The sequence below is a fragment of the Centrocercus urophasianus genome, unplaced genomic scaffold (genome assembly GCF_019232065.1).
Source record: "Centrocercus urophasianus isolate 14NV4802_14NV808 unplaced genomic scaffold, USGS_Curo_1.0 seq_10, whole genome shotgun sequence".
NCBI classification, from domain to species: domain Eukaryota; kingdom Metazoa; phylum Chordata; class Aves; order Galliformes; family Phasianidae; genus Centrocercus; species Centrocercus urophasianus.
The window spans coordinates 89,999,437-90,013,176 of NW_024884142.1; the positions used below are offsets into that span (position 1 = coordinate 89,999,437).

At 45.5% G+C, this 13,740-nt stretch overlaps 1 protein-coding gene across 2 annotated transcripts in view; it reads right to left on the reverse strand.

Moving 5' to 3' along the window:
* Positions 1-1,541: 1,541 nt before the first annotated feature.
* PAK5 (p21 (RAC1) activated kinase 5) overlaps positions 1,542-13,740 on the reverse strand; it is a 103,069-nt gene continuing 90,870 nt past the window's right edge. For both annotated transcript variants that reach the window (XM_042818299.1, XM_042818292.1), the window contains exons 5-10: positions 12,674-13,165; positions 9,653-9,786; positions 7,736-7,862; positions 4,569-4,694; positions 2,461-2,595; positions 1,542-1,845 (exon numbers count right to left, since the gene is read on the reverse strand). In XM_042818299.1, coding sequence (XP_042674233.1) covers positions 1,690-1,845; positions 2,461-2,595; positions 4,569-4,694; positions 7,736-7,862; positions 9,653-9,786; positions 12,674-13,165 — 1,170 coding nt within the window. In that variant the 3' untranslated portion in view covers positions 1,542-1,689. The remainder of the gene's footprint in view (positions 1,846-2,460; positions 2,596-4,568; positions 4,695-7,735; positions 7,863-9,652; positions 9,787-12,673; positions 13,166-13,740) is intronic.

Below are 13,740 nucleotides of genomic sequence, written 5' to 3' on the forward strand. Positions count from 1 at the left end.
CTCAGCTGGCTTTCTGCAGGTCTGTACCAGCAGAGCGTGTCTGCAGCAGGGCAGAGAGGCTCTGCTGAACACACTTCCTTGAAATGTGCAAACAGGGTTAAGAAGAGAAAGCAGAGGAGGGTGAGGCATATATGTTGAAGGATATTTATGCAGTGTTCAAATTCATATTTCTCTCCCCTCCTGTTTGCTTCCTTTAATTGCTACTCCCTCTTCAACTGTCACTTAACTTTTAAGGGTGGTACTAAAAAAGGCATCTGTCCTATTGGCAAGTCTTTTGCCTGGGAGGAAGATCTTCAAGAGGTTTAGGGGTTTGGTTATAATTTGCTATGATAAATAATATATTCACTATGAAATTTTGTAATAAGAAATAAGCTAATCCTGTTGTCACAAAATTGGCTTTTCATATCATAAAATGAGGTCAGTAAGAAAAAAATAACTGGAAAAACATGGCTTTCATACTATACATAATTAAAAACTAATCATTAATAAATAAAATTTAATTTATCATTGAAATAATTAATTATGAAGCACTTCTAAAAATTTTAAAGGCAAAGCTATAGGCCTACAGTTAACATGCAAGTTCATCCAACACGTAACACAAAAATGTTCCATAGTAGTCAACTGTTGTATCAACATTCAAGAAGGTCTAGACAGCAGCACGACTTCTATATGGCAAACATCTCATAATGTATCACAACGGTCTCTTCCAACTCTAGAGAACGCTTCCATCAACTTCCAGAGCATGACAAAAATAATGGGTATTTCTGCAAAACTAATCTGACTTTGCAGCAGCGGGATGTGAGGGGGCTGCCAGGTCGCTGGGTGACCCTTGAGCAAAGGTACATCTGTGTCAGTTCCCATAGCTAGAGAAAGGGAAACAGAGGGCCCCGCTGCCTCCCTGCAGATGGCAGAAGCTTGGATTGCTGCCATGAGGCCAGCAGCCCCCAGAAGGCAAGCACTCAAAGCATCTGCCCTCACTGTGTTCTTGTTGTTGGCACCCATTGATCTTCAGGCTATTGTGACAGCAGGACAAAGCACTCTCCACACCCCAAGGGAAAAGTCTGCCAAATTTTCTAACTTCCTAGAAGGCTTTTTTTCCATATTCAAAAGGGTTAAAAAAAAGTAGGAAACATTTTTATCTTCTCAAATTCTTGCTAAGTTACACATATTACTTCAACTAGCACAATGGTTACATGACAAAGAACTGCAAATTATCAAAAGTACTGTACAGAAAATTACAAATTCATTTCAAAATACATTACACTGCTATGACTGAGATTAAAAAAGTGCTTTTTTTTCTTTTGTGTCAGAACAGTGTTTTTCTGAAGTAGAAGTGCCATAGCCATTACTTTTGAAATCCTGGTGTTTCGCTCTGGTTGTGCTATCCTGTTCATTATCTTTCCCCCCTTGTTTGCATCTGGCACCTTCTGCCTGGATGGCCAAGATGAGAGCATGGTGCAGCCACATCACGCATCCCCCCCGCCGCGTGGTGGCCAGGCTCCCCCCCCTGGTCCTTTGCACCCCCATGGAGCACCCCTTTGGGTTTTATACACCACATTATTTCCGTGGGGCGGGTTTTCTTACGCAAGGTTTCCTCACCCGTTCCCGTGGTTCCAACACAACCGCAGGGATTCCTGCCTTGCCGTTACCTGGCCCCTGCACCAATCTCCTCCTGAGAAGTGGCTGCATTCAGCGGTGCCGGTGCTGCCTCATGAGGGGCACGATGCAAGAAGGGGCCCCGGCCAGCTTAAGGAATGGGTGTCTCAACAGCTCCGGCGCCGTGGCTCTCTGTGAGGGTTCCCGCACCAGCATCAAGTCCAAGAAGCCCCGGAGGACAGAGGAGACCTGCAACACCATGCTGGCATTAGGAGCAGACAATGACAAGATAACCAGCATATGCTGAGTACTTTGCATGTCATTTTTCTTGTGAAGACAACAGATTCTCTGAGCTTTCCTGAGACAAAGATACACTGAGTTGAAGGACCATGCATCGTTCATGTTGAAAGCACTGAGGTGCAGAACAGCATACAATACAAAGCCTTGTATGCAACCTAAGAAAAGCAGTAACACTTCTCATAATTGCTGAGGGCTCAGGTCTGACATTATACAGAAATGCACCCAAGGGACCCAAAGGCATTGGCAATGGGCATGGCTGTACCAACCTGTACAGAGCAGGGCTTGCGTAACTGCCTTGTTCTGGTCCTCAGGCAGGGCAGAAAGTGCAGAGAGTGTGAGGCTCTGCCCAGCCCCCTTTTTGGGCACTTGCTGCAAAAACAAAGTCAGCACTGGGCACAAAATTGTTTTTTAGCTTCCTGTCCTCCTGCATCAGTCTTACAAAGCGCCCACTGCTCGAGGTGGCACTTAATGACACAATTTACACTTCAGGCACAGCAGTGTGTGGCTGTGGTTTTATAACACCTGCGTGTGCTCCAGGCCCTCATCACCCATGGGAAGCCTGACCTTGTGCACGTCCTTCACGCGGGGCGGTAAGTTATCCCGGATTCGGCGCATGGCCTGCAGTGGCGGCTCATTGAAGTAGGGAGGTTCACCGTCGATCATCTCTATCACCATGATGCCCAGAGACCAGATGTCCACCTGCAACACACAGCTGGTTCACAAACACGGCTGGTAGCACAGAGTGAAGAAACAGGCTTGGCATTTAAGGGTCACATAAACCCCAGAGCTGCAGACCAACTGCTGTCAGCAGCCATTTTAAGGTAGTAGTTGGGTGAACCATCCCCTTTTTCTTTTTAACCAGCTGATGACACTGAGTGCACTGAAGAAATGACATAGCAACAACATACAAACTGGGTCTGCAGCTGGTTGAGGTGAAGGCCACTGGGACACTGCTAAGGCATGCTTGTAGGATAGGCTGCCCGTGCCCTGCAGTGTGGCACTTGAGCTGCACCACTCTGAACCCACTGACTCTTTTCCCTGCACTGGCTCTGCAGTGCTACGGAAAAGTGCAGTGAGTGGAAACACAGCAGAGAACAGCTGCTGTGAAATCAGGTAGTATTTCCTTTGAATACTAACAACTGCAGCACCTCCTTCTTACCCCTTGGCAAACACAAGCACACACTACACCCAGGCTCATTTACAGCAATGGCAGGTAGCACATTATAAAATCCCTTTGGAAAATGATTCACTCCAGCTTAAAAAAAGAAACACCAATCTTTTTTTTTTGTCCCAGTCTGCTGCAAGCTGTTCCAGAACCCCACTCTGATGGCGGTAATTCCTGTCATCTGCCAACCTAAATATCATCAGGGCCACACCATACTTATTTTGCTCTTCTGCCAGCACTATCCTTCAGCTTAATTTTTCTTTTCTTTCCCTATTGGTGGGGAACCTAATGTAGCTGTAAATTCAAGCACTTTATAATCTCCTCAGTGTCATTAATAGACTAATAATAGATGATGTTATTATCCCTGAAATGTCCCTTACAACACCACACACTGGGGCAAATGCCAGTGCATGCAGGGTGCACTCGCAGGTAAGAAGCACGCCCTGCCTGGGCCAAACAGAGCACTTCTGCGTGTTCTCAAGATGTATCATCTCCTATCCCAGGCCTTGGCTGCACAGCTTGCTTCCACTCCTTTGTGTGCATATATACATGTGAGAGTACATCTCTCTCACATCTATGCAGCATGTATGTGTATATGCACACAAAAGTAAGCATATATATACACACACACACACAGACATATAGCAGGATTGCTCTTCGTAGCTGTTACTACAGGCACTATCAAGCAGAAGCTGACCAGGCAGAAGAAAATGCAGCTGTGTCCCGAGCTGGGGATTGAGATGCTGTCTCTGCTGAGACTGGATAAATCCCAGGCTGGCAGAGCAGAAGTACTGAGCCAGGTCCCACCAACCTGTCCTTTCTGTTCTGAGATCAAAGTCTCTGATAAAAACATATGGACTGCCTCTTTTTCAGAGGGGCCTGCAGTTCTTAAAACAGTTTTCACACTGTACTTTGTTATTTTTTTCCTCTTTCAACTAACTGGAGAATTTACTGCAATGAGAACACTACAGATTATGGCAACCCACCTCACCCAACCGGCTCTTACGTTTGGGATCCTAAAGGCCCATGGCTTTGCCTTTGCTAGCGCTCCCCTAGAGGCTGGGGAATCCAAGCTTTAAGTGGCTGAAAGCTCAGGGGGTCTCTCCTTGCATGCCTGTGAAAGTACTGATGTGACTTGGCCTCGTGGTGCAGCTGTGCACATTGGCTACTGGTCTGGTACATGGAGGGGTACATGCCTCTATCTGCAGTTTGCAGACTAACACAGAGGTCTTCCCCAGCATGCAAATGATGCCAGTTTTCTTTCACAGAGTACCCTAAGCTAAAGTACGTAAAGGCATTACACTGCTTAGAACTCTAAACAAGAGTTATTTGACCACACTTTACAAAGGAGTATGTTAACAAAGCACACAGCGTCACACTCTGGGGCAGACAGGAGTGCTGCTGTTCAGCACAGCTACATACAGCACCTCAACTTCTGTCTTCTCCCTGGGCTCAGTGGGTTTGACTGTGGCACCGTGTGCCACCCTGGGTGCCCTGCAGCACGTACCTCAGTGCCGTAGGGCATGCGTGATATCACCTCGGGTGCCATCCAGTACGGCGTCCCAACCAGCGACTTCCTCCGCGGCACCTCCTTGGACACCTGGGCACAGAACCCAAAGTCGGACAATTTGATCTAAAAGAGAGAAGAGAAAGCCTCTCTTGTGTAACAAGGAACGCACTGATCCGGCCAGATATGGCTTCCCCCTGGGAAAAGCCCTTGTCTCCTGCTGTAGCAGCTGGGATGGGGCAGCAGCATGGTTTTGGAAGTGAGGTTGGAGATGGAGGACGAGCCTGGAGAGAGCATGGCTGGTTACACCAAATGGAAGGCAACAAAGTGGCAGATGCTGGCAGCAGCGCCTGCTACTCAGATCACCTCTCATAGCTCCTTGTCATTCCTCCTGCAGAAGTGCAGAGGTGATCAATGGCCTGTAACTCAGAGGAAAGCAAAAATTCCAAGCATACAATATTATGCAAATATATTAACTCAGTGTTCGCAGTGTATGTGTATTTACTAATATTCAATACAATATCTATTGGAAGTGATTCATATCACTCCTACTATTCTATCAGCTTTGAGATCTGAGTTTGCCAGAAAAAAAGACGACCCCATGTTTCTTTTTCTACACAGAGCGTGATCTGACACTCCTAAAAAGAAATGCCCTCAACCAACAATTTTTCAAGTGTGCTGTGGCCTGCCCCTCGAAACGGTCATCTGTGTGTAGTAAGGGGCTTGAGGGAGGCAGGGATAGGTGGAAGACTCCTCCAAAATGGCTCCAAGAGATCAGGGACCTGCATCCAGTGCTGGGAACTTGGGAACTAAGGAAAGCATTGTCCTTGAGTAGCTGTGGCAGTGACCTGAAATAGAAATAATGGGATACACGAGCACTCTGGAGAGCAGCTCCTGCTGCATCATGTGCCTGCTCATACTTAGATGCAGGTGTTTTTTTTTTTTTTTTTTTTTTTTTTTTTTTTTTTAACCAACAAAAATGCAGGAAAATTATGACCTTCCTCCTCCCCCACTGCTGTACAACATGAAGGTGAAAATTCCTCCAAACTGGGCCAAAAATCAGCTGGCATGACTTTTGTGGCAACGCTGCCTTCCAGAGACCGCTTGCTCCTCAAGGCAGCTTATGCATTCATTTTTCCAAGTATTCTTCTGGAGGCCTGAAAGCCACCCTTGGGCTTTTCCTGGAAGCTGCTCCACATGAGGGCAGCCCCTGGTCCCTCAAGCTATGCCCCACAAGTGCAATGGCAGCCGGCACCCAGTGTCCATGAGTCACCAAGCCAGCTGTATGCTGGCACCTGGGGATGTGCTGTGAGCCCAAACGGCCCCAGCACAAGTCAAGTGGGAAGTTCCATCAATTGCTGCATTGTGTAGAGCAGCAGTTTATTATGAGCTCTGATTTGTTTTTCTTTTGGATTTAGTACAGACCCTACTTTAAAAAAAAAAAAAAAAACAACTATGGGTATTATTTAGCCCAGAATTACAAAATGATTGTTGGTATTTCTAAAACAAAGCCACCAACAGTCAAGTCCTCCAAGCTAAACATATTTTTTCAGTTTACAGGATGAAGAATGGAAGAAATAGTGAATTTTGGAAGCAGAGCCCAGTCTTCTTTTGTAGGAGCACAAGAGGTTTTGCATATCTATTGCTTGTTCAAGTACATAAAAGACGACGATTTTCTAAAAAAAGATAATTACACAACACAGCCATGAAGAAATCTGCAATGCAGATAGTAAGTACCAGAGTAATAAGTATAATGAGGCACTCTATGGAGGGCCTGAAAGCAGTTCAGATGCTATTTCAGCAACATGGATCAAAACTGCAACTGAAAAAACTCAAACTCCTATACATGTGGAATTTTCTCCCCCAGCAAGGTTAGCAAGGCTGGCCTGTGACGGCTGCAAGAAGGAAATCCCTCTCTCGGTGATGTGGGAATCAAATGTAAACTACATGGGAGAGAACTGGATCAGGCCTGAGAAGCCTCAAGTTTCATCTTCAGAAGATGATGGAAGATTTGGGTGCTCTTGGTCTCATTCTGACCCACTCACTACATCCTGCTTTGGGTACATGTGTAATCCCACTGCAGCAACCCTGAAATCCTACCTATGGGAATCCCTGGGCATGACTGAACTAGTTAAAACAGAGCTTATGTATATAAAAGCTTGCAAACTAAAAGATCACTGAAAGTAATAAAAAGACAAACTTCTGTAAGGCTTCAAAGTAGGAGTGGGGCAGAACTGAAGAAAGTTGCCCATTACCTAAGCATCAGCCTTTGGCATAGTTTCTTCTGCCAGTGTCTCCCAGGGGCTGTAATTCCCCATGGGGACTCTGCATGCAGTACAGATGTCAACCACTGGCCAAGCCTGTGCTTTTCTGATTCAGCTCTCTAGCAAGACTGAAGCTGTCATTTTGCAGGTCTGGCTCAGAGCCTGCTGTAGAATCCTACCTGGAGCTCAACCTCACTATACACAACCCTATTCCTCTCATATAATCAATAAACCCTACAAAGGATGAGGCTATTTTTCCCATTATCTGATAGCATTTTGTCTTACAACAGATTAGGATCAGAGAAACAGAGGGACCCAAATCTCCCACTTTCCTCCCAGATAGGAAGTAGAAAACTAAACTGCATTTTCCTTTCCTCTTTATTTACTCCCTTTAGCTCAGTCACCCTGGCTGGGCTTTGAGGGGAAGGCAGCAGTACTCTGTCAGTGCCACAATGTACTGTCCTGGTGAGGGGCACAGATTCCCTGCCAGAGACTGCAGGGATGACATCCTGGGTTTAAATCCTCCACTAACCCATGGTGGCCAATGTTTGCTACAGTGGAGTGTGGAGACCCACGGGCGAGGCGGCATTTTGGGCAACCCTTGCTCTGCACACGACATGCTGCCAACGGCTCTATGACTGGCCAGGAGCAATGGGCTGGACATGGGCCACTTCTGTTCAAGTGCTTGTTTGGCTGCACTAGGATCAGGAACCAAGCTCGTATGCACTACGACTCCTGGCATGGAGCAGAAGAGCTGCTCAGAGACTCAACTTCTGTATTTTTATTTTTTTTGGAAGTTGGCAAGCCATGTGCACAGCTGTTTTTGTAACAGACCTCTTCAACCCCTGAGGCAGACCCCTTGTGTGCCAGCCAGAGACGGCAGGAGAAATGCTCAGCACTCACCCGCCCATCGCTGGTGAGGAGGATGGAGTCACTTTTGATGTCACGGTGGATGACACCCTGGTTGTGCAGGTAGGACAGAGCTCTCAGGACAGACAGGCAGACAGTCGCTATCTGCTCCTCGTTCATCCTGAAACAGCAGAATGGAAAAACATACTGAGCATTAAGGAAGAAAGCAGGAAAGGGGAGCTGGAGTGGAGAAGCCCAGGTTCCTGTTCACACCAGTACATGAATTATTTCTGTCAGGAAAGAGAAATGATGGGTGAGGAATAATTCTGCAACGAGGCTGGAGCAAGTCCCTGTGTAGAATTAAAAGAGCAGAGTCTATTATGTGATACAGTGTATTACAGTGAGCCTGTTTCCCTATGGGAAATAACAGAAATGCCTTATTTACAGTAAAGTTCCTGCTTGCCAAGGAGAATAAATGACTACTGGAATGGAATCAGGCATAGAATGAATATAAGAAACATCAGGCCTTGGGCGTAACTTTAAGAGCATTACCCTTGCCTTTATGATTATTATAACAAATTGAAAGCATTTCATAGAAGAAAATATACAGCAAGAGAATTATCAAGTCCTCATTTCTGTGCACATGTGAAAAGCCCTGCCATGGAAAAAGCTGCTGCTGCAGCATGGCAACAATTGACTGAACAGGTCAGTCATGCACCACAGCTGGGTGTCCCCAGCTTCACCACTACTCCAGCCCTAAGGTATTTCTGCTCTAAACTTTGTGATGCTATTTGGAGTATTTCAGCAAAATCTTTCAGAGAAGGTCACATAATGAAACAAACAAACAAAAAAAAACCCACAACAACAAAAAACACCCTCAGAAGATTAAGGAATGTCTATTTTGAGTTAAAAAAATAGATGACAGCTCTTAAGAAGTGGTGTCCTGGGAACATCTGTTTGCCATTAAACTCCTGTCAGAAATATCTCCAATGGAACTTTCAATGTTTTGGGGAGCAGCAGTTAATAAATGGCTTGCAATATTATGCTGTATTTCAGCACATCAGCTAAGGCAACATTTCAAAATAAAATACCATGAACTTTTTTTTGTAGGATCTATGAGGATCACTAAGCTGTGAAAGAAGACAAATTTTAACGCCTAATTTTCTTTTTGCTTCCTGTCTCGCTCACCTAAGTACTCTCCCACTGAGCTGTTGTGGAAGTTAAGTTGTTTTATTCTAAATGAAGAAATTAGAAAATTCCTCCTTCCTATCCCATTTGGTCCTGCTCAGCAGAATGAGGTGAGCAAGGAGTGGATGTAAGACAGGCTTTAAGATCCAACTCAAAGAAGAACTGAAAGAGAGGTTCAGTACACTACAGCCTCTCTACTGGTCAAGTGCCTTATTTAAAGGCATGACATTAACTGAATTTGGGAACCAGCTCCACCGTAAGCACAAATGCTGAGAGACAGAAAAATACTTTTTCCATTAGGTGTCAGGCTCAGTTTGTAGTTAATGCTTCTGACAGCATGGCTACGTGGGTTATGAGTATCAACAGAAATCAACCCCAAAACTGACAGAGTTACAAAAGCAAAGCCAACACTACAGATCACCATACAAAGAAAAGGAGCTGCCTTCCCCGCGCCCCCCCCCCCCCCCCAATCATTTGGGGAACTAACAGATAAAGGTAATCTCTGCTACATTAACATCGAGAGCTCTGGCAGATCTCTGCCTCCCAGCAAGCCCTTCCAGATATTCCTTTTCCTTCTTTTTAAAAAACACCTGCACTGACAGAAAGCCATCTGCAGTGGCACAGTTACGCTGGTACTGTGAGCGTGCCACAGTATGCGTACATATACGTATGTGCATGCACATACAGCATATTATAGACATATCTGTACACATACACAGCCATAGCCACACATACATACAGTTGTGTATGCACCACTGGGATTGCCTGCTGCTCGCAGCCCACCTGGTGTGAGTCACGATGTCTGTCAGAGCACCGCCCTCCAGGAACTCCATCACCACCCACAGCTCGTCGCTGACAAGGTAACTGTTGTACATGTCAACCACGTTTTCGTGATGGTAATCTCTCATGATTACAACCTGTGAGAAAAAAAAAAGATGAGATGTGAATTGCTGCAAGCACTGACACTTGTTTTGACCTTTTTCACTGCACTTTTCTTTTTGTGAACCTTAGTAAAGGTTCTGCTATGAATCACAGTCTCACGGATCCTCGTGGCAGTGCACAAACAAAATCCATGTATATACATAAAGTAACAGTCATGGTAAACACATCAGGAAACAGGAAGAACCTTTAGCTGCTGAATTGTAAGTGGCAGATAATTGTGTTGGTTGTTTTTTTTTTCCCCATGCTGCAGGACCAGGACTTGTTATTTCATTGCTTCCTTACTGCCAGCTGTTTTCAGTACAACATTTATTTAGATCAACTGCTCAGCTCAAAGTCTTCTTCATCAGGAGAAAACTGTACCTTGTACAGTACTTTAACAGAAAGCTGGTGATACTGTGGCTATTCATCTCCTAGCCCCCGGCAGAGGAGTGGAACGATGTGATCTTTGAAATCCCTTGCAACCCAAGCCACTCTATAATTCTATGACTCAACACTAAAGGGATCTGAGGCCCCTGGGTCACAGACCACAGCAAAGGTAATAAAATGGAAAGAAGAGCACACAGGTCAGGGACACCTCAGAGTTGTGGGGTTAGTGAGCAGATGGCCTGTATGCACTATGGCTGAAGTGGCTGGGAAGAATTGAGCTCTGTTCTGCTGCTGGGTGCTCCCAAACTGTGAAGTACTCTACATTGCGCTACCATATAAATAAAATTAAAGAACTACAAAGATATAGCTTTTCTCATTCCTTGCTAGTTTAGTTTGCCTGGAAATGGAATAATACCTTCACTTAAATCTGAATGATTGAATACAATGGAAAGGATAATTGCTAATGTAGAGTCACAGTTAAACTTTTAAAATGCTCTGCAGTTGTCAATCATAATGGCAAGCATTGGAATAATTAATATCTCGAGGCCTGGTAGATAGCTGAATCTACAGGTGCCAAGATAGCTCTGGCACCTGTGCCTCGTGCCAGCCTGTTCAGTCATTCTTTGAGCACAGTGCAATGCTGCATCTCAGCATCTACAGCCCTTCCTTTCTGAAGGTGATTCATATGCAGGAATTTCTGTACTTGTGAAATTTCCTGGGTTCATTTATTTCCACAGACAACTGTATTTTGTCTTGAATTCTAATGCTTTGAGTTACTGAGTGTAGTGCTGTAACGCAATGGAAAATGCTGCAATGATAGCGCAGTAGTAAAGTCCTAGGCTGCAGCAGGGGAGGATAAGCTCAAATGACACAACTACGAACATACAAACAGGAAAAAAAGAAAAAGATCTGCTTACCCTTAGAAGACCTCAAGCACACAGGGATCTCCAGTAAGATCCTTTTGCTTCCACTGCCAACCCTTAAATGAGGTATGAGATGGGGTGGATCCTGGCTCCAGCCCTTCTGGTCACTCAGGTACATTGCACACACCTGAGCTCCCTGGGGTGGCCTGCCTTCCTACCAGGTGCTCAATCACTGGTTCAGGCCATGACTTACCATTTCTGCTAGACTGAGGTTCTAAAACTAAGGAGGAGAGCTGGCAGTTTGGGACAAAGACTTTTCCAGAGTGTAGTCATGAAAAACACTGTGCTCTTGAGGAAAGCCTAAGGCAAGACTAACAAAGCTCAAAGAGAATAAGTTCACTTGAATGATTACAGCTTCATTTGAATATTACCATAAAACAGGTGCTGAGCCAGGCGTATGCATGCTTTATGAGAGTGCTGTGAGCTCAACCGCCATATCTAGAAGTGAATATACAGGGAGGGACTGCACTAAGAGCACCTCAGCCAAGGTGTCGACAACTGCACGATATTGAAGGATGTCAAGAGAGGGGACAGGGATAGAAAACATCAGCCAGGGAAGGCTCTGATCACCCCTGTGTAGATGGAGGGAGGTGCTGAAAATAAATTTTCAGATTACACAAGTGACTGGAGCATGTCAGGGAAGCAGATCGGTCCTGCACAGCTTGTTGGACTGCTTCATGATGTCAGCACTCAAGAGATGCTCAGTTAGAGCTACTGCAAAGCAGTTCAGTGCAGTCTTCCAGCAGAGGTAAAATTGAGTCAAAATAGCCAGTGTAATCACAGGTTGCAGAAAAGACAACTGTGCAAAAACAAGCAAGCTTTTGTTAAAAAGCTTCTATAAGGCAAAGATCAGTCTGGTGCAGACGGCCCCAAGTGCTCCAAAGCAGACAGCACTCTGATCAGTGTACTCATAAGGGATCCCCAAAAAGCAGAGAATACTGAACACTAACTTCTATAGGGGGGGAGAAGTAGGAACTCTTCCAATTTTAGAAGGAACTCAGAGAATTAAAGAACTGGAAGAAAAAATGGCGAATGAAATTCAGCGTTCTTAAATTTAAGATAAAACACACAGAAAACAATTCTATAAAAATTGCAGTGGTCTCCAAACTGGCTATAATCTCTCAGGAGATGTGGGATTTAATATAGCTGGTCCTATGAAAAAGGGTTTGGCAGCTCTTTGCTTAGTAACTATCAAGAAAGGAAAAGGATCACACGTGATTAGGTGGGGAGGGATACGCCAGAGTATGGTTTGTGTGCTTCTTCAGTATTAGGGTCAGTTAGGCTCCTCCATCTCAGCAGACTAAACCATACCAGAAATGGTCCAAAGAAGGCAACCAGGCACCTGATAAGCTGCGTGGATCAGATGACAGATTTCTTACTTGTTTACTGTGACTTCCCACCACGTTATTATAGGTTCAAACCTGGGAGAAGATGTAGCTCACTTGAAACTGATCTGATTATTTCAGACACCATGAAGTGTAGGACTCAGCCCTCTATTTTAGAAAGACATTAGTTTGGCATTGTGGCCTCTGTTCAGATCATGTCTTATGCTGCACTGCCCACAGCAACATACCTCATTGAACAGCAGCTCCCTCCTCTGCTGTTTCCTGAGATCCATTTTCTTCACAGCGACTTGCTTTCCTGTGTGCTTCTCGGTGGCAATGCAGACTATCCCTGTGGAGCCCTCCCCGATCTTGATGAAGCTGTCCAAGTACTCCCGGGGATCACCAGGGCTGACGACCAGCTGCAGGGCAGCCCTGAACTGTTCGTGGGACACCCTGGAGGGCTGCTGGTCTGAGGAAGAGCCCCAGCTGGGCGGGGGATAAGCACTTGATGTGATACTTGGGGAGCTGGGGTAGGAGGCGGTGGAAATATAGGGAGAGCTTGGCTGGAGTGATGGCTGGTGGTAGTGGGATGCTTTGTGGTAGACCAGAGGGTACTGGTAGCTGCTGCTGGAATAGCTGACTTTACTTTGACTTTGAGGTAGCTTTACTGGGCCCCTTGGGTAGGTGTCCGATCCAGAGAGTGGTGGGCTAACTACCAGCTGTGCTCGGTCGTAATCCACCTGCAACACAAAAGCAGAGGAGTGGACATGAGTGAAAAGCTGGGTTTCCAACTGCCTGGCCAACTCCTGACCGTTCAGTTCACTTTCTGCACCCCAGATACACTCGGCGGGATGCCAGCACAGCTCACTCCTGCATGGACTCGCTGTTCTGTAAGTGACACTGCTGCCTGCAGATTTTTAGACCGTTAGGCTGCCTGCTCTCTCCTCACTACTAGAATGAGTAAAGTAAAGACCACTTGGTTTTTTGTATATCCCAGGTTCTTTTTTACGTCCATGCACCCATTTGGAAACACGGTAATCTTTGTTAAATAAAAGTATATGGTCCAAAGGAATGCATTTACTCTGTATTTGCAGTGCCCTGCAGGTTGTCTGGGCCATTTCCTCCAGTGAAGCATCTCTTTAAAAACAAAAAGCCCTTTCACAAATTCAAATTCATGTCTTTCCTCCCAAACACAAATTTCTGAATTTTGACTCTCACCCGTTTGTCCTTTCTTTTGCTTTTTTCTGGTGATACAGGAATGACCTCTTCTCGTGGAGGTGGTGGTACCCTGAAATTCCCCCAGCCTCTGCTGTGC